The sequence below is a fragment of the Diceros bicornis genome, chromosome 13, assembly GCF_020826845.1.
Source record: "Diceros bicornis minor isolate mBicDic1 chromosome 13, mDicBic1.mat.cur, whole genome shotgun sequence".
Classification (NCBI taxonomy): Eukaryota; Metazoa; Chordata; class Mammalia; order Perissodactyla; family Rhinocerotidae; genus Diceros; species Diceros bicornis.
Window position 1 is genome coordinate 15,364,100 of NC_080752.1, and position 27,408 is coordinate 15,391,507.

The 27,408-nt window shown below is 44.1% G+C and overlaps 1 protein-coding gene across 1 annotated transcript in view; it reads left to right on the top strand.

Annotated features, from left to right (window-relative positions):
• The window catches only part of SCP2 (sterol carrier protein 2), a 126,845-nt gene extending 113,418 nt beyond the window's left edge, over positions 1–13,427 (top strand). Inside the window, exons 14-16 of the mRNA XM_058552445.1 lie at positions 710–839; positions 9,360–9,439; positions 12,409–13,427. Of these exons, the coding sequence (XP_058408428.1) occupies positions 710–839; positions 9,360–9,439; positions 12,409–12,504 (306 nt within the window). The 3' untranslated portion in view covers positions 12,505–13,427. The remainder of the gene's footprint in view (positions 1–709; positions 840–9,359; positions 9,440–12,408) is intronic.
• The last annotated feature ends 13,981 nt before the right edge of the window (positions 13,428–27,408 follow it).

The window sequence follows — 27,408 nt, forward strand, 5'->3', positions numbered from 1 at the left end:
TATTATCATTTACCCTGCTAACTCCTAGTTCTATATTTCAGTGCCTAGAACAATGTCTGGTGCGAATCATTGTTTAAATCAATAAATTTTTCAGTAAGGAAAGATGAAACAGAGTAGGAATGAAGGGGAGAGAGAGGGAGAAGGAAAACCAACCTACAGAGATGTGGATCTGAGGTGATTTTTCCAGCTTTGTTCCCCAAGATCCAAAAGTAAGTGGTGGATGGTATATTACTTGTCTAATTCTTTATACTAGTCCAGAAAATGGGTTGACCACAAAATAAGACTTCCATCTCAGAACCACTTATCTTTAAGTTCTGATTGTGGGAAACCAAAAACATATGTAAAGGAATTTACCTGTGGAAAAAAAGAGGGAGTAGGGGTTCCTACATTTAGAGAGGCCAGAGTGAATCTTTCAGAAATTACTGAGATGAAGGCTATTTCAGTAGAAAAGGCTGCTGTGCCACCCTCCATCCTCCCTTTTCCTTCCACCAGTTGTATCCAGAAAGCCATTTTTAACAAAAAATTTGGCAGATGAGGGAGTTGTTGCCTGGTTGTCTTTCAGACTTTTCTGGGTAAAAGATCCTAAGGGAGGTTGGGGACTGCCTGCTGGCCCAGCTGCTCCTGTCATGTATCTATTTAAACATTTAATTTGGGGAAAAAGCCAGAGAAATGAACTTAATATAACTCCCAGTGTTATTTTTCTTTCCAGGAAGGGGAACAATTTGTGAAGAAAATCGGTGGTATTTTTGCCTTCAAGGTGAAGGATGGCCCTGGCGGTAAAGAGGCCACCTGGGTGGTGGACGTGAAGAACGGCAAAGGTTCAGTGCTTCCTAACTCAGGTCAGTGCAGTAGTGACTTCACTTATAGGAGCACTGACAAGCTCACAGAAGAAAATGGGGGTCTGCTGTGGTGTTCCCCAAGAGGGCTGGCTTTAGAGGTATAGGACCTTGGTAAAGAACTAGTGAATCCTTGGGAACAGGAATAGGTCACCGCTGCCTCCTCCCAAAGATTAGGAGGCTTCATCGCAGAGTCACCAATCTTAAGCTTTGGAATTAGATTTGGGTTGGGGTCTTGGCCCTGCCACTCACAGATTCTGGCCTTGAACAAATTATTTAACTTCTCTGAGCCTCGGGTTTTCTCATCTGTAAATGGGAATAAGATAATGGTACCTATTTCATAGGGTTGATGCAAGGATTAAGAGAATTATCTCTTAATTAACCTGTAAAGCACGTGGTCTAGTGTATGGTTATGTGGCCTCAAAAGACCTATATATACTCACTGTCTCCACTTCCTCTCATCCCAGTCTTTTTTGAACCCACTCCAGTCAGCTTTTGTCCTCATTACTATCCTAAAACTATTCTTGTCAAGGTCACCAGTGACTGCCATGTTGCTAAATTCATTGGTTAATTCCCAGCCTTCAAGATATTACACTTCCAGGCTTTCCTCTTACCTGCTGGCTGTTCCTTCTTGGCCTCTCTTCCTGTTTTCTCCTCATCTTCAAATTTCTCAACGTTGGAGTGCTGCAAGGCTCAGCTCTATCTACATTCACTCCTTGGGGATCTCATCTAGTCTCATGCTTTTAAAGCCATCTCTACACTGATGACTCCCAGATATCTTCAGCGTGGACTCAGCTGCTGAACTCTAAGGTGTATATCCAGCTGCTTAATTGACAAGTTTACTCAGATATTTAATAGGTATCCCAAAGTTAACATGTATAAAACTGAACTGATCTTCCTCCTACTCCCCTTTAATTATGTACTCCTCCCACTGTCTTCTCCATCTCGGTAAATTGCTCTTCTATCGTACCAGTTCCTCAGACCAAAACCGTTGAAGTCATCCTTGGCTCCTCTTTCTCCCACTCCACGGTCTAATCCACCAGCAAATTCTGTCCTCCTCTACTCCTGCCACCTTGGTCTAAGTCTCCATCATTTGTTTGCCTGGTCTCCCTGTTTCTAACCTTGCCCCCTACAAGTTCTTCTCCACACACCAGCTGGAGTGATCATTTGAAAACTTGTCAGATGGTGACCCTCCTGTGCTCTAAACCATCCAGTGGCTTTCAGCTCAGAGTTCTTACAGTGGTACCACATGACCTGGCCCGAGTTTTGTCTGTCTTACCACGCTCTCCCTCACTTTGCTCCAGTCATACTGGCCTCCTTGTTATTGCTTAAACGTGAGGTGTTCCCAGTTCAGGGCTTTCTCCTCTGTCCTTCTGCCTGAAATTGCCTTCCCTTAGATATCCTCATGGCTTGTTCCCTCACTTCCTTTGGATCTTTGCCCAACTATCACCTGCTCAGTTAGCCCTTCCCTAACCACACATTTAAAATCACACCCCCATTACCATTCCCTGTTGTCCTTTTCTGCCTTATTTTTCTTTATAGCACTTATCTCCATCTGATATACCATATAAATCTTGCTTATTTATTTAATGCTTATTGTCCGTCTCCCCTACTTGAATTGTAAGCTGCGTGAAGGCAGAGCTTTTTGCATGTTATGTTCACTGCTTCATTCTCAGTGCCTAGACTAGTACCTGATACATAGTAGGCCTTCAATAAAATAAATAATTCAAAGATGAACAGCAGAATGAATGAATGATGCTTAGTAAGCATTCAGTAACTGGTAGCTACATTGTATGTTACCTTTCTCTTGTAGGAGAGAGCCTGGTGCAATTAAGAAATAATGATGGATGGGAACTAGCTTTTTGGAGGACTTAAAATACCATGCTATGAACTTTGAAAGTGATTTGATATATAATCAATCCATTAAAGGTTTTTAAGTAGAAAAGTGAAAGTCAGAGTTATGTTGTAGAAGATGAAGCTGGTGCATCAGACCTGATGAATTGGAAAGGCAGAAATCAGAGGCAGAGAGAGCAGTTAGGAGGATGGATGTTGCTACTGTCTAAGTGAGCAGAAAGGATAGCCTGAGTGTTGGCAGTGAGAAAAAAGGATGTTGTTACATGGCCAGGGATATTTGGGGTGAAGTTGATGGGATCTGGAAGCTGTGTAGGAGAAGGAAGTATATCAAAGATAGTAGAGTTTCATTACTGATACATTACAGAGAGAGGTTCTGGAGGAGAGGATGACATAGGAGCGCAGGTGGAAGGAGGGTGAGCCTTAGGAAGGAGGGATGGATACTTCTTTCTCTGAGAGGGTAGATAAATATTCAGGGGCATTTTAAGGGAGAAAGGGGGTTGACAGAGCTCTTCGAATAGAATTTAGAGCTTGGAGACAGGAGAAAATGTTAATAGCAGTGTTATATGTGCTGTTGAATAAGGAATCAACCAGAGATTAATGAGGGAAAGGCTGAGGGGTGGTAAGGACATCTGGTGTGGGCAGCATGGCATTGTTGTGGAAAGTACCTGAATTTCATATAGTCTTTTTTTTCCCCCTCAAAATGAGTGGGCAGAAAAATAACTATATGTTTGCATTCTATGGGCTGCCACTTTAATGTGGTGTAGGAAGAAAAACTAAATATTTCATCTAGATTTTAGCTTTTAAAAATAAAAAGAATTTTTGGAAAATAGTGCTAATTTTTTAATGACTGAGGTTAATAGTTACTTCAGTATTAATAATTTTTAATAATTTTATTTATTTATTTTTCCCCCAAAGCCCCAGTAGATAGTTGTATGTCATAGTTGCACATCCTTCTAGTTGCTGTTTGTGGGACGCGGCCTCAGCATGGCCGGACAAGTGGTGCGTCGGTGCGCGCCCGGGATCCGAACCCGGGCCGCCAGCAGCGGAGCACCTGCACTTAACCACTAAGCCACGGGGCCAGCCCTTACTTCAGTATTATATTCCGGTATGCCCAGGCAGATGTTAAGGTGATTTTTAAAAAAAAAAATTTCTTCTATTTTGTTACTGGTGTGTGTTTGTCATGCAAGATAATATGCTTATGGAAAGCTATTGAGCATCGTTTCAGAAAAACCTTGTTCTTTGCATGTGTACTCTGGCAGTACAGAGCTCTCCCCACATTGGTGCCCCATCCCAGGCCTGGAGGGATTTTACCCTGGAGCAGGGAAATTTCTGCTGAAACTGACACTTGTTGGCAGCCAAGAGTGGTGTTGAAATGTGGACTTACCTGGTAAAAGCTACGCCTGGAAATTGCCAGCTCCTTTTACATCAGCCAACAAATGACCATTTGTTAGAGATCAGCTATGTTAAAGTATTGATAACCCGTCCTAGTTTGAACTGGCATCTTAAAGAGAATTGCTAGTTCTTTTGGCTTGTACATAGTGTTGAGAGGTTTACTTACTGTTAATGAGGTAAGATTTACTTAAATGTATCTCATTTGCTTATATTCTAAGAGTTTGGTAATGATTATATAGATGGTTATTTTAAGGACTTTCAGATTTTGTGAGTTTTCCATAATATTTTCTTCCTGCCTAGGTGCCTTTCTGCGTGAATTCTGCCCCTCCCTCCTCTCCTTTGAAACGACTCACATAGCATGTCTCCAGGAAGCCAACTTTGATTAATCTAACATGACACTTGTTCTTTCATTCCTTTATTCTGCCCTCTCTGCACTTAACTTGAGTTCTCAACCCTGCCTCTTTGTGGGGAACATGATATAGAAAGCCTCAGAGTCTCCCATCCCCAAGGTACAGTAGAAGGAACATAGCCTTTGGAGATACCCAAGCTGGGTTCAGACCTTGGCTCTGTCACTTACTAGGTGTATACCTTCCCTGAGTCCAGTGGTCTCATCTAGAAAATGGTGAGAATAATTTCTATCCATGGAGTTGTTGTGGGGATTAAATGAGATAAGGTATGTAAAGTGCTTATGCATAGTAAGTGCTCAGTAAATCCTTGCTTTCTCCCCAACCCATATATAAAACATTAATTTTGCTTGAACCCATCAGACTTGTCTAAGACTCCTCAAAAGAACTTGGGGAACTGAGAAAGATCTGAGATTCACCAGATGCTGATGAATTGGTGAAGGCTCAATTAAAACTGAGCTGTTGAAGGTTTGTATCCTTCCTGTAACAGGAGGAAGCCATAGAGCTTAGGAGCTGGGAGTATGGGCTTTAGCAGCAGGAATCTACTTTCAGACCTAGCTCAGTCACTTATGAGCTGTGTGATCTTGGGCAACTTGTTTGACTTCTCTGACCCTCATAGGGTTGTTGTAAAGATCAGATGAGTCCATGTATGTGAAGCGCTCAGCATAGTGAGAGCTCAGTAAAGGCTGATATTCACTTCCTAGAGTTACCTTTCAGTGACTGCGAGTCCTTTCTTGCAATATTAAGATCAAGTCCAATTATAAATCAAGTTCTGTTATCTCAATTTGCTAGCTTTTTTTCCTCCCTGCTCTTTGAGGTTATAGATCTATAAGAGAATTGGATTTTCTAGCTGTAAATTCTTTCATTTTCAAAGCTTCAGACCTTTTTTCCAGTAATAAGAGAAAATTTTGTTAGAGGCAAAGATGGAATGGCCATTGAATCACAGTCTTTTTAGGGACTATCCCTGAGTTCCAAGATATAGAATAAAACTTTTAATTTTCAATCTTCTTGTAATTATTTAATAATATGGGCATGCTGTTCTCTAACAGTTTACCCCTTAGTCCATTCGGATTGCTGTAACAAACTACCACAGACCGAGTATCTTATCAACAACAGAAATTTATTTCTCACAGTTCTGGAGGCTGGGAGTCCAAGGTCAAGACACGAGCATGGTCACGTTTGGTGAGGGCTCTCTTCCAGGTTCATAGCCAGTGCCTTCGCGCTGTGGGCTCACATGGTGGAAGGAGCTAGAGATCTCTCTGGAGCCTCCTTTATAAGGCACCAATCCCATTCATTAGGGCTCCACCCTTAGGACTTCCCAAAGGCCCCACCTAACTAATACCATCCTATCAGTCATTAGGACTTCAACATATGAGTTTTGGGGGTACACGAACATTTAGACCATAGCAACCCATATCTCTTCTATTAAGGCACAGATTATCTGATTAGCTCTTGGGTCATAATTTGATAATCTTCTGAACTATATATAATCTACCTATTTATTCACCAGGCATTTATTGATTGCCTTTTATGTGTCTAGCACTCTTCAAGGACCTGGGGATGTAACAGTGAACAAAACTGACAAGGGCCCTGCCCGTGAAGTGTTCATTCTGGTGGACAAATACACACAGAAAACACATATACAAATAAGTAAGGTAGTTTCAGATAAGGGCAATGAAGAAAAATAAAACAGAATAGTGAGATAGAAGGTGACTTGGTTTCGGGGAGAGGCCAACTTTAATTTGAGGAGGAGCCAGCTGTTCGAGAACTGTTGTTATATTGTTTGCCTAAAACACTGACTGCTGAAAAATTTGATTTCTTGGTGTAATTTTCTTTTTGTACTTGAAACCTCTCATTTGTCCAAGGTGGACATGGCTGATTTAGCAATGAGATATTAGAGTCTTAATTGTATAGCCTTTTTTCTTTATAGTTTGATGATATTAAAATTAATATTTTAAAAACTTTGTATTATATAGGTACTATACACTCAGGGTAAAAAAAATTAGAAAAGATAGAGAAACAAAATGAAAAAATTACTCTCCTGTAATCCCACCATCTACGTCATGGGTGACAAACTGTGGCCCGTGGGCCAAATCCAACTCACCACTGGTTGTTTTGTTTTTGTTTTGTGTAAAATTTATATTGAAGTCTAGCCTGTGATAAAGAGCATAAATCTGAAGTGTACAGCTTCATCAATGCTTACAAATGAATACATCTCCCAGGTCAAGATGCAGAATGTTGCCAGCACTCTAGAAGCCTCCCTCATGTCCCCTCCCATCACTATCCACTCCCAGAAGGAACCACTATTCCGAATTCTATCACCATGGACTGATTTTATTTATTTTGGAAATTCGTATAAATGGAACCATACAATGTTTACTCTTGTAAGTCTGGCTTCTTTTGCTCAGCATTAATATTGTTGCATGTAGCAATAGTTCATTTTTACCATGTGAATGCACCAGAATTCATTCATTCATTCCATGGTTGATATATCTCTGCAGTGTTTCCATTTGGGGGCCTTATGAATAAAGCTGTTTTGAACATTCTCATATGTGTCTTTTAGTGGACATTTGTACTCATTTCCATTACACATATAACCAGGATTAGAAATACTAGGTCATACGGTACAGGATAGCCAAACAGTTTTTTGATGTAGATATATTATTTTACATTCTCTTCCACATTATATTAGAGTTTCATTTGCTTCACATTTTTGACAGTACTTGGAACTGTCAGGTTTTTCTTTTTTGGCAGGTTCATTGACGTATAATTTACACACAATAAAATCTATCCTTTTTAGATGTACAATTCTATGAATTTAGACAAATGCATATAGTTGTATAACCACCACCAAAAATCAAGATATAGGTATTTCCATCACCTCAAAAAGTATAGTTAGTCCCCTTCTCTCATCCTTAGTCCCTACAGCCACTAATCTGATTTCTGTCCCTGTAGTTTTACCTTTCCCAGAATGTCATGTAAGTGGAATCATACAGGATGTAGTTTTTGAGCCTGCTTCTTTCATGGAGATTCATTCATGTTGTCGCATGTATCATCAGTAGTTTGCTCCTTTTTGTTGCTGAGTAGTTTATCCATTCACCAGTTGATGCACATTTGGGTTTTTTCCAGCTTTTGGCAATTTGAATAAAGCCACTATGAACGTTCACATGCAGGTTTTTGTGTGGACATATGTTTTCATTTCTCTTGGGTAAACACCTAAGAGTGGGATTGCTGGGTCATATGGCATATATATGTTTCTCTTTATAAGAAACTTCCAAACTGTTTTCTAAAGTGGCTGTACCATTTTACAGTCCCTCCAGCATTGTACTGACCTTTCAGTCGCTCCTCGTCCTAACCAGCACTGGTATCTTTTTTTTTTTTAGCCATTCATTCTAGTATGTACTAGTAGTATCTCATCTATGCTTTTAATTTGCATTTTCCTGATGATTAATGAAATTGCACACTGTTTCATGTGCTTTTTGGGCCATTTGGAGATCCTCATTTGTACAGTGCCTGTTTCTTTGTCCATTTTTGTATTGGATTATCTAACCTTTTCTAATTGAGTAATAGGAGTTTTTTATATATTCTGGTTATAAGTTCTTTGTCTGATATATGAATTGCAAATTTCTTCTCCCTCTTTGCTACCTGTTTTGAAAATAGTCTTATTGGAACACAGCCACACTCATTTGTTTATGTATTATCTATAGCAGCTTTTGCACTACAGAAGCAAAGTTTAGTAGTTGTGATAGAGACCTAGTGGCCCACAAAGACTAAAATATTTAGTGTCTAATCCTTTACAGAAGATGTTTGTTAACCCTTGATCTAGATAACTGTATTCATTTTCTATTTATGCATAACAAATTACCACAAAGTTAGTGGCTTAAAACAAAGCACACATTTATTACCTTACAGTTTCCATGGTAAGTTGGCTGAGGACAGCTTAGCTGAGTCCTCTGCATAGGGTCTCACAGGCTGCAGTCAAGGTGTTGGTCAGGGCTGGGTTCTTATCTGGAGGCTTGACTGGGGAAGTGTCCATGTCCAGGTTCACTCAGGTTGCTGGCAGAATTCATTTCCTTGCAGCTATAAGAATGGTAGCTTTAGTTTTTTATTGGCTGTAGGCCATAGTCTGCCCTCACCTTCTAAAGGCCGGTACCCTGCCATGTGGCCCTTTCCATATGCAGGTCACAGCATGGCAGCTAGCTTATTCAAGGCTAGCAGGAGAGTGAGAGTGAGTATGCTAGCAAGACAGAGCCTTATATAACGTAGCAGAACCACAGGACTGACATCCCATCTCCTTTGCCACATTCTGTTGGCTAGACGCAAGTCACAGGTGCTGCCCACACTCGAGGGAAGGGGATCATACAAAGGCCTGAACACCAGGAGGCAGGGATCATGGGGATCACTGTAGAGTCTGTGTGCCACAATAACTATTATTAATGTATTGGTGTCTAAGTTTACAGATGTTTTTCCTGTACATATATAATTGAATATCTGTTTTTAAGCAAAAATGGGAGCATGCTCACAGTTTGTTTTGTAACTTGCTTAAATAACAGTATCATGAACAGTATAACATGAACATTTTTTCAGGTCAGTGAATGTAGATCCATATCATCTAATGGCTGCACTATATCCCATTATATGAATACCATAATTTATTTAATCAGTTCCCTCTTGTTAAATATCAAGGTTGCTTGTGATTTATGCCACATTTTACCAGGCTGCATACATAGAGGTGTATGTGGGGACCCATTTCCCCACACTGCTCCCGTACTGGGTGTGATTCTGATGCAGTCAGTGGCTTTTGACTAAAATGTATACGTGAAACTGAACACTCCCCTGTTCTCCTTCCTTCTCCTGCATATCTCTGTTGTAGATAAGAAGGCCGACTGCACAATCACAATGGCCGACTCAGACTTACTGGCTTTGATGACGGGTAAAATGAATCCTCAGTCGGTAAGTATGATGGGGCTTGTATCTTTCCAGTAGGTGGGTCTTTTAGCCCATTCCACTTCATCTCCTGCCTCAGCCTCATACCATCAAGTGCAAAGTGGTCAAACTCACAAAACTCAGTGTTCCCCAAAATGTTCACTTAACAAATGACAGACGTTTGTGGAGCAAACTGTGTGCCACTGTTCTTTGTGCTGGAAAGACCCAGATGAATAAGAAATAGTTTCCATGCTCAGGCCATCCACAATTTGGTACGAGACAGATCAAAAGATTTAGTGCAGCCGAATATCCGAGGTGCCACGACACTTGAGCTGAGTCATAAGGGTGACCAGAAGTTAGCAGTGCAGATGGAGAGTAGGAGCAATCCAGGTGGAGGGAGGGAGCGGTGTGAACAAAGGTAAGACCTCTTACATTTCGTGTCTTTGCCATGCTCTTTTTGCCTGAACTGTCCTTCCCTGACAAACTCCTTGTCTTTCAAAATTAGCTCAGATGTTATCTCCAAAGACCTCCTTCCAAATTGTTGGGGAGCTGTAGCCAGTCCCTCTTCTGGGCCACTTATTGGACTGCTAGCTTAGCACTTGTCACGTTATATTAGTCATAATGTGCCTCTCTCTTCCCCATCAGATTGTGAGTGTCTCAAAGGAACAAACTATGTCTTATTTGTCTTCATGTCTCCAGAACTTAGCACGATGCCTGACATTTTTAGGTTTTCAGTAAACAGTTGCTGGATTAAATTGTATTTGTCTAAAATATATTTATGCCTTGTATAGATTTTCCTGGGCCCCAGATTGTCAGGGTCTTCCTATACTCTTTAGTTGCACAGTGTTGAACAGACTTGATATACTGAGCTTTCTTTAGCTAGAGATAACAAAAAAGAAACTAAGATGCTTCTTTCCATTGTAACCTTATATTTTTGATGCGGCAGCCTGATTTATTTTAGGTCTTGTTCCTCTGGTCCCCTGGTAATTGGAAAGATTGGATACAACAACTAAATCTGACTCCCACTCGTATTCCTTTTCAAATGCTTTTTCTAAGCAACTAAGCATATTTCAGCTGATGCTTTGACAAGTGAGAGACTTGCATCTGTGACGTTTCAGCTGAATACACACCATTGGCACTGACATTTCCACCCACTGAGCCTGCTCCAAAAGTCTGGACAAAACAGAGGCCACCAGTATAGGAGCTGGCTGTGCTCCTCCTTCCCCCCGCCACTGCTCCTCATCCACTGTGCACTCCGTGCACTTCCTTGGCAGGGTGATCAGACTTCACACATCAGCTCCCCTCATTCTCTCAGTTTATCTGTTTACTGCCCATCTGGGGGAGCGAAGTGTCAGCTTATTTTTCTTGAACACCTCTTAGCACCCAAAGGAATTAAAGATAAAAATGACAGACCTTTCTATTAATGTGCTAATGGCCTTCCCTTATGCTCAGTAGAGGATTTGACGGAAACCATTAAATGCAGTAGAAATTACCATTTCAGTGTTTGGCTGCAGTTGAAACAAAGCGGTGTACTCTCAGTGCAAAGCACACATAAAGAACACCTAGGGGCCAGATTAAATGATCCTTATGTTTGGATTCTCTAAAGGATGAAGATTCATGTTTTCTCTATAGTAATTAATAAAGAAAAAGTCATTTTCTCTTTTAATTTAAAAAAAGAGGAAGATGGTGAGTTTCTCTTCTAGCTACTACTGGTCTGTATTTTTAAAGGACGTATGTTAAATATGTTGTGTTCTGAGACACCTGACCTTTAAATCATCAGACAGAAGGCTGTGTGCCATATAGAAAGAAATATTTAGTTTGTCCAGACAGAGGAGGGGAAAAAAAAGGAATTAGTCACCCTTACCAGAAGGTGTAGAAAAAGAGAGCTCTGCGCATTCCTATGGATGAGGCAGAGAGCTCCTAACTTAATGTACTTGCTTAAAAAGCTGAGACTACCAGAAACTTTTTTCATCTAGCCTTCCCTTATTTTGATAATTGAGTTAAAAGACTGAGATCATAGCAGGGAAATCATGCTATGTTCCCAGTTTTGCTCTTTCTCTAAAGTTCTCCTGGGATTTTGTTACATGATAAATTTAGCAAACATCATGTGATCTAATCCCAGGCAGTTGTTAAACGGAACAAATTGTGGTTCTGTGCCTCGGATTGGTTTGATTCTTCTGATTGAGCCAAAGGTTAACACAAGCACCTCAGTCTCAGCAGGCTGCCTGGCCTCCCTCTGTGGGGGATAAATCCTTAATCATGTAGACCTAAAACAAATTGGTGACATTTCATCCGCATTGTATGGAATCCCAAGAGTTTCTGTGCTATGCATGTGCTTTTTCCCCCAGCAGACTACTGGAAATTTCAGTTCATATTCCCGATCCACATGTAATGATTTTTAAACAAAATCAACCTAGTATGAACCCACTTTGCCTAATATTTGGAAAATGCACCACCTTTGAGGAAGGCAGGTAAAGGCAGACTCAGTTTCTAAGAGGAGACATTTGGGAAGGATGTGCCTTTTGACTGCTCTGTGTAAAGCATGGCTTTTACACATCCTTCCTTTTGGGGAATCTGGTTCTAAATCTATTCTGGAAAGCCAAGTTTCGTATTTTGAACAAAGTTTTAGAGACCAGGATAAATAAATCATCTTGAGGGGCCGGCCTGGTGGCGCAAGCGGTTAAGTGCGCCTGCTCCGCTCCGGGGGCCCAGGGTTCACCGGTTCGGATCCCGGGCACGCACCAACGCACCGCTTGGCAAGCCATGCTGTGGCAGCGTCCCATATAAAGTAGAGGAAGATGGGCACAGATGTTAGCCCAGGGCCAGTCTTCCTCAGCAAAAAGAGGAGGATTGGCAGATGTTAGCTCAGGACTGATCTTCCTCACAAAAAAAAAAATGAATGAATGAATGATCTCGGGGCTGGATAGTCTAGAAATATCCCCAATCTCAAAACAAAAAACACCAAATAATAAGTTTTCTTTCTTCTTTACTTACAGGCCTTCTTTCAAGGCAAATTGAAAATCACTGGCAACATGGGTCTGGCTATGAAGTTACAAAATCTTCAGCTTCAGCCGGACAAAGCTAAGCTGTGAAGCACTCCCTTTGCCTACCTTTGAGAATCAAGATATCCATATATTTCCTTGTCAGAACTTCGACTGAAACTACACATGGGCAAATAGCGTCAGATTTGTTTTTCAATGGGTGTGACCAATCCTATTTTTCCTAAGCTCTGGTTGATTGGAGCCTGATGGTATACTACTGCTTTGCTGAATTGCATACAACTGTGCATTACAAAGTTAATACGGTAATTATGGTTTGGGGTAAAATTGAGTTTCAGAATAAAATTAGGAACAGCAAAATCCAAAAACTATGTAAACAAAAGCTCTCATTTTGCTTATAAAGTATCTTTAAGGATTATTCTGCTGAAGATTCGATTTAAGTTTTCCTTGGGAGAATTAGGGAAGAAACAGAAAAACAGTAGCTGGCCAGTAATTAGTGTTGTACACTTAATGACCTTAATCTATTTTTCATTAAGAGTTTTTAAAATTCTGTACTGGGATGTTTTTAAAAAAAAAAAAAACTTTTAAATTTTGCATTTCATGCCATCAAAACAGTATTTTCTTCCCAAATCAAAATAAAAGAAATATGATCTATAGCTGAACACAGGCCTATTTTTAAAATAAAAATATTTTTAAATGGGTTTCCTTCTTGAAAAATCAGTGTATTAGAGTCATAAAATGCTGCTGTTAAAAATAATTGAACAAATAAAATTTGCTTTGAGATGCACAGTTTTCAAATTATAATCTCATATTAATTTAATTAAATTTGTAAAGCCCTCAGTCCTTTGTTGTAATTGTCCTTTTTCATATAAGTTTGGTTTAATTAATTTCCACATTTAATTTATCTTTCTTCCTAGTTTCTCTAATGCTAATGTTTCTTATAACCCAGCAAGATATGGCGTAAAATAATGCCTTTGGAAGAATGTTTAATAGAAAATTAAAATAGCTCTTCCAGATCTCCTTTGTTTTTACTGTGTATATTCTTTTTGTTCAGGGTTTTCTAAATGATGGAGAGTAAGAGAAACATTGGGGAATTTACACTCTTGTGTTATCTAGATGTTATCTACGGATGACTTTGACATATCACTAGTTCTTGATTAGGGAGGTGCAGAGTATCGTAGTGGAAAGAGCACTTGACTAGGAGCCAGGAGTCTTGCTTCTCTTAGGCAAATAAATAACCACCTGCCTGGGCCTGTTTGCTAGCCTGTTAAAAGAGGGGATTTGCGTAGATGGTCTCTAAGGTCCCTTCTGCTCTGATAATCCTGTGAGTCTGCTCAGAGCCCAGCAGAACCGTTTGGGCGTTATCCAGGCCCCACCTTTCTGTCGTTAACACATTCACCCTAAGGTGGTCAGAGGGAAGAAGCCAGATGGTTTCATTTGTGTGTTCAGATACTTGGAGCCTGTGCTAGTCAGATCAGGACTGTGGATCAGATCTCCTTAGACCATTCAGCTTTTCCTGTTCTGTGACCAGCAGAACAGCATTTGGTGATGGGGTAAGACAGTAAATTAAGCCAATATAAGTTGATCTCAAGTCCCACAGAATGAAATCAGAACACAGACCTACTTCCTAATCATAGTAGCTTCTTACTCTGAGAAGAAAAAGACTTCAAGAAAAAAGTTCTGACAAAATGTCTGATTTATCCGTAGTCTGGATTTGCTGCATCATTCTGCCTTCACTTGTCCCAGATAACAAGAGATACCTGAAAAAGGCTTTAGGATGAGCCTAAAAAAACCAAAACAAATAAAAAAGAAAAACAGAAACTGGTTCTTGGGGTAGAAATGTATTCCTAGATAAGTGCAATTTACATGTATAATAGAATCTTACTTAGTGATGAAATACAGTAGCTGTTTAATATCTAGGGAAGCATCATGGTTTGGAGAAAGAGCTTAACAGTGCTGAGTTAAAACTGCTGCTCTTACTGGTTTTGCCAGTAACTTGAGCAGGTTGAGCCTCAATTGCCTAACCTATAAAGTGGAGATATTAATATTGACCTCCTTGGGTTATTGAGAATCTAAAGTACCTAAATTATTGTCAGGTACATCATAGTCACTCAGTAAATGTGAGTTCCCTTCCTGTCCCCAACACCACCACCACCTCTTGCCTCTGTGATATGTGATGTGATGTCTGTAGTGTTTTCTTGTGTGTCATTTTTTGAGTCTCGATTCATTCGTTCATTCATTTAACAAGTATTTATTGAGCACCTACCATATATAGGGTACTATATCGAGGGTACAGTGGTAGGCAGTGGAGATAGTGGTGAGCCCTTCCTTCCCTTCGTGGTGCTTACAGTCTTGTGGGAGAGACAATCAAAGAGATGAATAATATTACAGACTGTGATGTGCCATGCAGGAAATGGTCAGGGTGCTGTGATGGAGAATGACAGTGGGGCCTTCTTCAATAAAGTAGTTAAGGGAGACATCTCCGAGGAGGTAATATTTAAGCTGAGATCTAAAGGTTGAAGAGTGAACCATGCAAAGAACATTGCATAAAAGGGTGGAAAGGGACTTGGACAAGCCCAAGAGGAGTTTGGATAGATACACAGGAGCCAGTTATATTGGAATTTTGGAATCATTCCATTCATATATTGGAATCATTATGTAAGGCATTTGGGATCTGTTGAAGGTGTAGCTTTCTGTACGTTTATTTCTCACTCATGCTGCATATCCACTTTGCTGTCATATCCTAAGTGTAGAACCCAGGCTAATGGAGCATCTGCTCTCCAGAGAGCATTGTGATCATCATGGCAAAGGAAGAGAAAAAGGTGAAGTACACGTGGGCTCTTAAAGTTTGCACCCAGAAGTGATACATATCACTTTTGCTCCCATTTCATTGTCCAAAGAAAGTCACATGCCCTATATAACTTCAGAATCTTACCATGTACCAGAAGGAGAGAATGGAGTTGGAATATTTGTGAAAGAACTGATGACCGTCACAGAAGGGCTGTAAGCAGGGGAATAAAATGATTTCAACTATCACTGTAGCTGCTGTGTGGAGAATGTACTGGGGATAGAGGGCTGGAGAGTGGATGTCCAGGTGCAAGAAGATGATGTTCTGGACTAGGGTGTTGGTAGCAGAGATAGATGTGGAAAAGTAGGCAGAGGTAGAGCTGACAGAACTTGGTGACCGGACATAGGGGCAAGAATGACTTCCAGGTGAATAGTGGGTCATAACTGGAATGACGAGAGGACAAGCAGGTTTTAGGGAGAGTGGTTGAAATAATAAGCTGCACTTTTGAGCTTGTTAACTTTGAGATGCCTGAGAGATTTGCAAGTGGAGATATCAAGGAAGCAGTTGGATTTACAAGACTGGAGCTCAGAGGGGGTTTAGCTTGGAGATACACATTTGGAAGTCATGAGCATGTGGGTGGTATTTAAAGCTACGGGAGTGGAGGGAGTAAGGGGGTGCTGGAGTGAGCCTTGAGGAACTTCAGCTTTTAGAGATCAGGTAGAGGAGGAGTATCTGACAAAGGGGATGAGCAGAGGAAGAGGGGCTAGAGAGGTGGAGGGAATTTCTCAAGAAAAGAATATAGCCAAAATGCAGGAACAGTCAGCTATGTCCTATTACTGTGAGGTCAAGTAAGATGATGACTGAAGGTGTCTACTGGATTAAATTTGGCAACATGCAAGTCACTGGTGATCACCACAAAATCAGTTTCAGTGGAGTAGTAGGGACAAAAAGCTAGATAGAATTGGTTTCAAAAAGAGCTATGAATAATAACAGAAAAGTTCCATGTGGTAGTGATATGCTCAGTTTCCAAGTGATGAATATGGAGCAAGCACATTAGCTAATACTTTTAATTCTAAGTTAGGTCATCTTGCACATACTGTACTCTATGCCCACCCTCACCATTCTCTCCTTGCCCTCTCCCTCCTGCCCACCTTATCTACTTGGTAAATTCCTTTTCATGCCTTAGCTTTCAGGAAGCTGTCCCCGTTTGCCACAAATAGAGCTAATCATTCCTTTGTAGTAATTTGTTTCTCTCTCTCACCAACAGAGAGCTCCTTAAGGGCAGGGACTTCATCTCATATCCATTTTGATACTCGCAGCACAAAGTCTTGGCTTACTATCATTCAGTGAATGAATGAGATAAGCTGAATAACAATTTTATATTCACAGGGGCATTTCTGAGGATAGGAACCTCCTCACAGAAATGCATTCTCTATTAGAATGACCTTCTGTTGCCCTGATGATGAAAGAGAACATTAAAAATTCTCCTTTAGCCTCGCTTATCCTGCTCTTTCTTTGAAAGTATTTGCAGCTTCTCGGAATTCTTGCAACTTAAGATTGAAGCAGCCTAAAGTAATAAGAAAAGTCAGTTTATTTGTGGGGTTATTACATGTTTTTAAAAACAGTGGCCTAGTGGGTTCTGTATGCATTAAAATCATTAGTCTTGTTGCTATACTTGTCAGGATGAATTCAAACTCGCAGACTTCTACAAGCATTACTGAATATGGAGAGGAACAATAATGGAGAGCATGAGTAGGAAACTGAGTGTGGAGGTGGGGGCGGGGGAGTCACTGAAGTATGATGGGAAGAATCTCGGTTCAGGTCCTCTCCATCCTGGAAACAAACTAAGGGCGAGGCATTTAAGCTTTGCCAGCCTTTAGTTTCTTCCTCTACAAAAGGGGGATACTGTTATTTTTTTTTTAATAGTCTCATTAGACTGTGAACACCTTGAGGGTAGAAACTCTATGTTATTCATTTCTGTCTCTCTAGTATTAATACAATGTCTACCAGAATAAGCATCAATAAAAGTTTCTCGAACAAATGAGGATTAGACAATGATCATTAAAATTCTTTTTAAGTTGTAAAATATCTTGTAAAAAGGTTCAATCACATATAAACTCCTGTTTTCCCCATATTTAGAAAAAAGAAATATGAAATTAAATCCTACAATTAACAGCTTTATCTTCTGAAACTTTAGCAGTTTCAGAAAATAATACATTTAGAGTAGCCTGGTATAGTGGGAGAACTTGGAGCCCATCAGATGTGGGTTTAGTTCTAGCTGTGGCACGTACACAGCTTCGGGACCTCGAGCTAATGAGTAAGGACTGGGAGCCTGTTTCTCCCTCTGTAGGAAGGGAAGGGTAATGCCCACCTTGCTGGTTGTGAGGATTAGCAATTCTAGCTGTAAAATGCCAAGCCACATAGTAGGCACTCAACAGATGTTATTGGAGATTTTTTTTTAACATGAAGGAATTTATTTATTGAAACATTTTGTGACAGTCCTTTGAGTTCAGATAATCTGTTGGCTTAAGGATTGGGGACAATTTGCATTTTTTATGGACTGCCTACTTGCTTGCATTTTCCTCAAGAATCATTAAAATTTAATAGTATCTGTACCTTAGTGAATGGATATAGAAGTATTTAGTTTGACTTTCAGAAGGTTTGCAGTTCTAAGATTACAGTTCTAGCTGCCCATTGGCATAGTTGCTTTTTGAACACAAGTTGCTTAATGTTATTGACTAGAAAAAAAGGGTAATCGCCAGATTGTAAATTACTGGGTAAATTACTCTGCAAGATTGAGTTTGTTTAGAGACCACACTGATATGAATTAAGGAATTTGGGGTAAACAGCTAATGAGGGCCCTGAAAGATTGATGTGCTATCAGGAACCATAGCCCCATCTGGCCAAATTTTAAAGTTTTTCTCAATAGAGTTACAAAATCTACGGGAAAGGTCCAGTTTTAATATCTGTCTGGAGACTGCTGCAAACAAACAGCTCTAGTTCTTGGTTAGAACAGAGAATACTGGGCCAGATTTCTGGCCCTTAGGAAATGTGGCGTCTTGATTCCATCTGGCAGGAAGTTTAATCTGGTATGGAATTTTAGCCAGACTTCTTAGAGAAAATTTTTTTTAATGTATCATATCCAAAACTTATTGCAAAAAATAATGGCCATTTAGTTTATCCGTTCTATTAACAGTCATTTAAATACTTTGTAAATATTCATAGTGCTGTTTTCAGCAGCATGTGTAAGCACTTGACCTTTTAGTTACTGAATTTGTGGCCATAAACTTTTATGTAAAATTGGGGGAAATGCATTGTAGTCTGCTGTTTATTTAAATTGCAGGCAGAGAAGCAGTAATTGTTATAGTTTTCTAACCAACCACCCATCAGTGGTAAATTTTCTTTTTCTTTGCAAGTTATTGTATAATTCACCTTTTAGAACATGGCACCTTCTGTAGTGTGCGGAACACTATTCAAGATTAGACACCTCATTATATGAAATATATGGAAAAGAAGTTTAGGCATGAAGACACAGCAGTATAAGAGAAAGGTTGACTTAGGCAGGCTGAAAGGAACCATCAGCGTGGCAAAGTGATACCAAGGGCAAGGTGTGATAAGAGTTCACAAATGTTTGAGAGATGGGAAGACCAAAGAGAGGGAGGGGTTCTTTTACTTAGTTATTAGAAGTAATGGGAAGAAATATAGAAAGGGAAATTTCAGACTGAAAATCAGTAGAACTTCCTGACAATAAATATTGGTCATGAGTGGCCTGGAAGCTCCAACATAGAGTGTCCCTCAATCGAGCTGGCAAAACAGGGCATTTCATTGGGAACATGTCCCTTAACAGTGGCTGCAAGAGCAGCTGAATGGGAGAAAATATTTCACTGACAGCCACTCTTGAGGATTTCTCCTTTTGCCATTTTCAAAACTTTTTTTTTCTTCTATGTGTCAGAAAGAAGACTTGATATCTTTTTAATGTTATATTACTTGTTTATACCCTGACTTGTTCCATGACTTACTAGATATCTTTGAAAGAAACAGAAAGAAATGAGTATTGAAGAATTTTTAAGTTTTCATAGTGTGAAAGCAGCCTGAGTTTTTTGTTTACTTTTTGTCTTTTTTTAAGTCCGTTTTTCATTTAGCTTAAATCCACAGAATGGTAGCTGCAGTGTAGGAGACAGCTCTTACTGGAGTGGGAACTTGAAGACCTGAGTTTGAATTCTGACTCAAGTTCTCGTTAGCTGGTCACTTGGGCGAGTTACTTATCCTTCCTGAGCATCAGTCTCCTAAAATAAGGGGGCAGTGATACCATCATGCTTGTTGTGACGCTTAAGTGAGATGATGTGTGGGAAAATGCTGTTGTGCCATGGACTAGTTTAGTTATTAATGTTTGTGTTAGTTTTCTATTGCTGCCATAACAGATTACCACAAACTTAATGGCTTAACACGACAAATTTATTATCTCACAGTTCTATAGCTCAGAAGTCTAGATGGGTTCAGCTGGTTTCTCTGCTCCAGGTCTCACAAGGCTGAAGTCAAGGTGTTGGCTGCCCTGGGCTCTTATCCAGAGGCTCTGGGGGAGAACCTGCTTCCATGCTCATTCAGGATGTGTCAGTTCCATGCTACTGTGGGACTGTCACCACAGCAGAAGCTGTTGTTCTCAGCTTCTACAGGCTGCCTGCATTCCCTTCATCTTTAAAGCTAGTTGAGTCCTCACGTTTCAAATCTGTCTCCCATTCTGCCTCATCTCTCCTACCTCCAGCCAGGGAAAGTTCTCTGTTTTTAAGAGCTCCTATGATTAGATTAGGCCCATCTGGGTAATTCAGGACACTCTCCCTATTTTAAGGTCCATAACTTTAACCACATCTGCACAGTCCCTTTTGCCATATAATCTAACATATTCACAGGCTCTAGGGATTAGGATGTGGACACCTTTGGGAGTTCATTCTGCCTACTACAATGATAGTATTTTAGGGCTAAAAAGGGACCTTACAGAACATGAGATGAGGTTCTTTCCCTGGAGGGTTTACAGTTCACTGGGGGAAAGAAATGAAAAACATAATATACAACAAGAAAAGTCCAATAATAAAGAGTTTTTATGGGATGTTATAGGAGCCTAGAGACTTCTTCTGTACCTGACTTGGCCTGTGGTTTTTCCATCGTTTCCATCATTGTTCTTTGATGTCTTATCTTTTATCAAGATCCTTCAGATGGATATATATACACAAAAGAACGCCATGTGATTTGATTTCTAAATGTCCAGAAAATCAAGCTGCTGCCATAGCTTGGTATTTGGGACTCTGCTACTTAATAAGGAAAAGTCTTGAGCCCTCAGCTCAAAGTAAGAAGAGTTATTTTCTTCTCTGATGAGGAAGTATAACAACACCTTATCTCCCCTTATCTTGTTCCTTATCTCCCCTTTTTCCTGATCAAACCCCCTTGAGAACCTTCTTGTCTTTCACTCCTAGCTCTCTCTGGCCATACATATCTTTACTCTTTCCCTCTTTTGAGTTTTCTTGTTTTTTATTGTTTTGAATTAGAAGACACTTACCCTGGGCGATGCAGAGGTTTCTGTTTAATTCTTGCCACTTGTCATTTCTATTTTAATAATGTTTCCTGGATGTTTAGTCAGGTCTTGGTGATAGTTTTGTAATAATAGCAGCTGCCGTTTATTGAGCACTCACCATGTGCCAGGTGCTGTGCGGAGTCCTGTACTTCCATTTTCTCATTTAATTTAGACATGCTGTGAGGTGTAGGTATGACTTTTATCTCCGTTTGAACCCAGCTGGGATTTGAACCCAAAGCTAGGTCCAGAGCTTGTACTTGACACCGTGCACTACAGTAATATTAAACAGGAGCTGAAGTTGAGGGGCAGCAGGAAGGAGCCAAAGCAGCACAAGTAGATTCAGGAAACCTAAATTTCAAACTCAACTCTGCCTTTTTGGCCCTTCTGAAAGTTAGAGGATTTGCCTCTAGAGCACCAGGATTGCCTCCATCTTCCACCAGAGACACTCCAAGTGACTCCTCCATAGTGTACTTCAGACAGCACACTGATTGTAGGTTGTGTATACAGCACTGGGCAGCCACAGAGCATGTGTGGGCACTGGTGTGGCATTCCACAGAAGGGCCTGCTTCTCTGAGGAGGGGTGGGTGTGCCCTGTGGCTGGCCCCAGCAGTTACAGGGAACAGAGAATACATTCCCCATAGGGTTGAGATGATTAAGATATTTAAAGATTTAACATGGTGCCTGGCACTTAGCAGGCACTCAGTGTATGCTAAGCATGGTTCTCATTGTCCTTCTAGAAGATTTTTAGTTCATGGGTATTCAAGCCAGTAGAATCTTGTTCTAGCTCCATTTGAACGTAGCCTCCAAGTAGAGAAGACATGAGATGCATCTCTGTGTTGGCCCCTGTCCAATCCTGTGAATCATACCAACTCTCATAAGTTTGAGCTCAGAGAGAACTGGAATCTGAGACCAAAGAAGGCAAAATATTTCCCTTTCCCTTTCTTGCTAAGTTCTTGAGTTATTGATGTAATGGAAACAGACAGTCCTGGGTTCAAATGCAGGCTCTGCACTTGCCTACTCAAGTTACCTGCCCATTTCCATCAGGGAGGGAACTTGGGCTGTGGGGAAGGGTAAACCTGGCCATTTTACTCAGTTAATCACTTATCCTTTCTAAGGCTGTCTCCTTACCTGTGAATGGGGCAACAGCAGTTCTTCTCTTGTAGGGTTGTGAAGATTCGAGAGTAATGCATGCAGTACAACCAGGATGCGGCAGCAGAGGCGAGTGAAAGGTCTGGAGCCGTTACATGAGCCATTCATTCATTCATTCAGGTTCTTGGCAGTTTAGGTTGAGCAAGTGGTCCCAAGTTTAAGTTATTTATCCTTCTCCCTCCCTAGCAGGAGGACAGCCAGGTAAGGTAGCAGTGGGTGCGCTGCCCACAGGCCAGAGCAGGTATGGAGGAGAGCCTTGTTCAGCAGTGGAGGAGCCAAGTACCACCTAAACCCAGCCCCAACGCTCTCTACCGCCAAAGCCCCTGGCGCCAAATAGTGTTGCTTCAGCTGCTCGTGGTTAATGCTCCTTTACTGGGAAACGTTTTCAGCTCCCGGGAGCAATATGGTGCCGCGAGGGCTCACTGCACACCCTCCTTGTCTCCCTGCGACTGGCATCTGCATGCACTCTACTCCCAGCCCATCTACCGTCCTTCAAGGCTCACCAGGCTGTGGGCCCAGGCCCAACGTGGGGGTAGGGAGGATGGGGAAGGCGGGGAACTTTTCCGGGAAGGGGTCCCGCAGAGTCTTGGCTGGCGGCCCAGGACCCCAGGGTGGGAGGGGGAACGGAAAGGTACTCGTGCCTGGAGCGGTTGCAAAATCCTGTCATGAAGAAGAAACTGAGCTCAGAAGCATTTGGTCGAAGGGGCCGTCTCCCGGGCCCTCCTCTCAGGTGCTGGGGCCTAAAGCGGTCCAGTTCCACTGCGGAAGGCTGGGAACTAGGAAGCGTTGCGGGCTAGACACCCGGCCTTCCCAGGCCCCTGGGGTGGGGGTGCGGCGGCCCCGGCGGGGCGGAGAGGGGGAGAGGGGTCGGTGCGGCGCCTGTCTCCCCGGGAAGTGGGGCCCGGCCAAGTCCAACGCGGGGATGGGGCAGGCCCTCGCCTCCCGCGCCTGTGGGGACCCTCCGCCTGTGTCCGGAGGCCGGCGTCCAGCAGATGCACGCGGGGCGGGGGCGGGGGAGAGGCGGGGAGGAGAAAACCCACAACAAAACTTGCGTCGCCGAGCGCACGGCTCGACTTGAATGGAAAGAGCCCGCTCCCGCGGAGCGCAGCCGAGACTCGGGAGAGCGCGGGCGGCCGGCGGGGCGCGGCGCGGCGCGGGGGCGCAGCAGGTACGGGGCGCGGGCGGCCGGTGGGCTGAGGGGCCGGGGCCGAGCCTGGGCGGCGGACTCGGACCTCCCCGCCTGGTGCGGACGTCCCCCCCCGCAGCCGCCCGGGCGGGGCCGCCGCATCGCGCCCCTTCGGTCGCAGCCCTGCACCGGGGGCACGGCCGCAGAGCGCTCCCTCGGGGGTGCGGCCCCTCCGCGATCGGGACCGGAGGGGCCTTTTCTCTTCTCTGGCCGCAGGCTGGTTCCAGCCCCCGGGCCCCTCCCGCTGCGCACATCTGGAAAGAATCTGAGGGCGGATAGGAGGGGGGAGTGGAAGGACGCGGGCGGGCGACAGGGAATGTGGGGGTCAGGTGGAACTGGGGAGGGGCGTGGACCCCTGTACTCGGAGCCCGGGCGCAGAGTATGCCCGTGTCTTTCCACGTCAGCTCATCCCAGCTAGTCCGCCCTTCGACCTCTTTGCAGACAGAGAAACTGAGGCCTAGAGAGGTGCAGAGATCTGCCCCCAGGGCGCGGACAGGTGAAGCGGAGCCCGCGCGTCCACCGCCGGACCCGCTCGGGGCTCGGCTCCCCAGCCCAGCGCCGCGCACACTGAGCCAGAGCTCTCAGCTGGCGGCCAGGTCTCCGTCTGTCTCTCTACGCGGCTGCCTCCCCGCTAAGACAGATGAACTGGGAAGGGGGCGGGGGGGGTCGAGGGGCGCGAGCTCGGCGCCGTCCCGGTAATGCGGCGGAAGCCCCAGGTTATAGGTCCCTGAACCGCCAGCCTGACCTGGGGCGGGGGACCAGATCGTGGCGTTGGAATACCTGATGCGCCGTCAGGTGGAAGAGGTGGCGGCAGCGGCGAGCTCCTGCCGGCCTCCGGGGCTGGGGGCGGGGTGGCAGGCAGGTGCAGCCTGAACTTCAGGAGAGGAGCAGGCACAAGCGTGCGCGCGGCGCGGACCGTTCTGGTCCCGCAGGCGCAGAGGGATGCGCGCCCGGCGCTTGGAGAGCATCACGGAACTATCCAGGCCCACACAACCGGAGCGTCTGCCCTTGGACTTCAGGCCGGCCAGGGAAAGTGAAGCTGTGGTCTAGCCGGCTACAAGAGGCACCACTGGTATGAACCAGGAGAGCCCCTGGGTGGCATGTCCCTTTTAGGGCCCAGGGCCCAGTCTACTCCAGCCTAGAGTGCATGTTAAGAAATGTCAGATTCACGAGACTGTTTTCAGGAGATCTTGTGGGAACATACTTTGTCTCTTCTATCTGAATCTTGGGGAGGGGGGTGACTGATCACTGCACCTTTAGGCCTGGTAGAGTCATGCATAAGAGCTCTGACCATGATCTGGCTGGAACCCTCAATGGCTCCCTATCATCAACACCTTAGCATAGTGGCTGAAGCCCTTGGAGACTCGGACCTCCATCCCCTGTTTGCCCATCCTTAAACACACCTCTCTCTTCCCCCATCCCCACTTGCCTTTGCTCATGCCCTTCCCTCTGCCTGGAGTGCCTCTCCTCCCCTTGGTCCACCTGGAGAACTCCTACTCAGCCTTCAAGACCAGCTCAAGGCTCTGGACAAGAGTCAGAAGACACAGATTCTAGTCCTGGCCTCATCTTTAAATACTAATCTGTAAACCGAGGGAGTCCGACCAGATAATGTTGCAGATCTTTTCCAACTCTGCCTTTCACAAATTCATTCCTTAGTTTCCTGAGCACCAATCCTTGCCTGGGGAGTCAGGGAAGGCTCAGCTGAGCTTTGAAGGGTGCAGTGGGCCAGGGATGCTGTGGGAGCACGAGGAACTCCCTAACCCAGCCAAGGGGACAGGAGCGGCTTCCCGGAGCAGGGGCATTGGAGTAGGGGTTTGCTGGGGATGGGCAGCAATGGGAGCCCCTTTGTGCTTGAGTTTCCTCATCTGCAGAACAGGAAGATGAACTCTTAGCCTTGGGATTTCTATTAGAGTCAGTAACGTGCAGCCATTCGGGGCACAGCACAGAGCAGGTGATCAGCAAATTTTTACTGAATTTGAGTGGAGGAGTAAGGTGGTTCTGGGGGCTGAAGATCTGCCTCCTGATTTGGATCTCCTTCCCCTTCCCTCTTCTAGTCCTGCCTTAATCCCCCACGTAACCCCTTCAGGGCCTTGAGGTTTGGTTTCCTGGGGTTGGGGGCGAGGAGGCAGTGGGTCCCAGGTACTTCCTCAGTAACAGTAACCCTGTTCATGTCGCCCTTGCTGGGTGCCAGCGTCAGCTAGGCATGCCCTTTCCTTTAATCTTCACGAGGCGCTCCCATCTCCATTGCCTGGACTGGTAAACAGAGGCTCAGAGCAGTGAAGTGACTCCTCCAGGCTCACGCAGCAGTCAGGGTTGGACCCATGTACTTCCCTCACCAAAGCTCTCCGCGTGAGGAAGAGCTTGCTGCACACTGAGCTGCCCCTCTCACTCAGCATTTGCTGTGCTCACTCTGGGGACTTCAGAGACCAGGGGTCTGCTCTCTCCTCTGCTCTTCCCCACACAGCTCCAACACGGCTGGGCACATAGAAGGGGCCTTGGGGGTTTATCTTGCTCCACATTCGTAGAAGAACAAATAAATTGAGACTCAGATGGGTCAGTGATTTGGCCATGGTCAGACAGCAACTAGGTGGTGGAGCAGAGCTGCCCAGGATCCCAGGGTCCTGAGGATGGCTGGCCACGCCGGGAGGAGAGGGAGGTGGCACTGGGGTCACCACTCTGCAAGCTCTGTCTGTTCTTCCTCCCTTTCCTTTGGATCCAGCTCCTCTTCTCCATCCCTGCAGCCCACCCAGCACCTCCCTCTCTGGCTTCTTATCCCTTGCCTGCATCATTGCAAGCCTCTGAGAGCTCCCCTCTGGTCCATCCATACACCTGCCTATGCCACACTCCTGCTCTTCAGTGGCTTCTCATCTCCCCTAAGATAAGGGTTACTCTCCCTAACCCGGTTTTCAAGTTCATTCTTGGCTTGGACTTGTGACCACTGCCCACTTGCATCACTCTCAGTCCCCAACCCCCACCTAGACACTCTAGTGAGCTTTGTAGAGGTCACAACATGGGCTCCCCTGCCCCAGGGTCTTTGCACATTCAGACCCTCTTGCTTGTATTATCGTTTCCCTTTTGCCTGATCCTCATCCTTCCTGGCTAGATAAGGCATCACTTCCTCTGGGAAGCCTTCTTGGCCCTAGGCAAGGTTAGGCCTCCTCTGGGCCCCTCTGGACTAGCTTCCCTCCATCACACCTCGGATGACACTGGGACTGTAATACTCAATTTACACATAATGTGTAGACCAGCGCTGTCAAATAGAAATATAATGTGAGCCACCAATGCAAGCCGCATATATAATGGAAAATTTCCTAGAAACCACATTAAAAAGACTACAATGAAACAGGCAAAATTAATATTAATAATGTATTTATATTCAAAATATTATCATGTAATCAATATAAAAACGAGATTTTATGAGATATTATTAATGTTAATAATAAGATATTTTACATTCTTTTTTCTGCTAAGTCTTTGAAATCCGTGTACACTACAGTTTACACTTACAGCACCTCTCAGTTTAGCCACGTTTCAAGCGCTCAGGAGCCACGTGTGGCTAGCACATTGGACAGTGCAGGTGTGAGCTTCTTAAGGGCGGGAGCCCGATTGGCGTCTGGGTCCTCGTGTCCAGCTGTGCTCTGCCCAGGGGCGGGCCCCAGAGCACCGTGGTTAAGACCTGAGCTGGGAGCTCGGCTTTGCCACTTAACAGCTGTGTTACATTGGCCCTTCCCACTGGGCTCAGCTCCCTCATCTATAAAGTGTGATGATGACATTTTCAATATGGTTTATAATGTTAATATAAAGTAAGTATTTTTACAGATACATTTTACAGATCTTTACAGACGCAAAACTGAAGGTGAGGGAGGAAAAATAGCTGGTCTGGTGAGTGCAGAGGATGTGTGGGGAGGATCCTACTCCCTGGCCTCCTGCCCTGATTGAATCTGGGGCCTGGGCCTGTGCCCACACTCCGCCTCCCGGAGTCCCGATCTGCTGTGGAGTCAGACAGACAGGCAGGGCGAGGGGCTCTGGTCTAATGCTGGTGGCTCCTGGGGCTGAAGGCTGTTAAGATAGCTGGGGAGTCATAATGTGCCATGGGAATGACGGTCTGTAGACTGGCTGAGGATTTAGTGCCCCCTTGGTCAGGGGATGAGGGCAGCAGGGTAGGGTGGGCACAGGACCAGGCTGCAGGATGCTCCCTGGAGCCAGGAGCTGTGTGTATGCTCGGCTCTCTGGTTCTCTGCCAGGCGGGTGGCTGGGGCCCAAGGCTGCTTAGGCCTTGTGGACCTATAGGGTCAAGCAAGCCGGGCT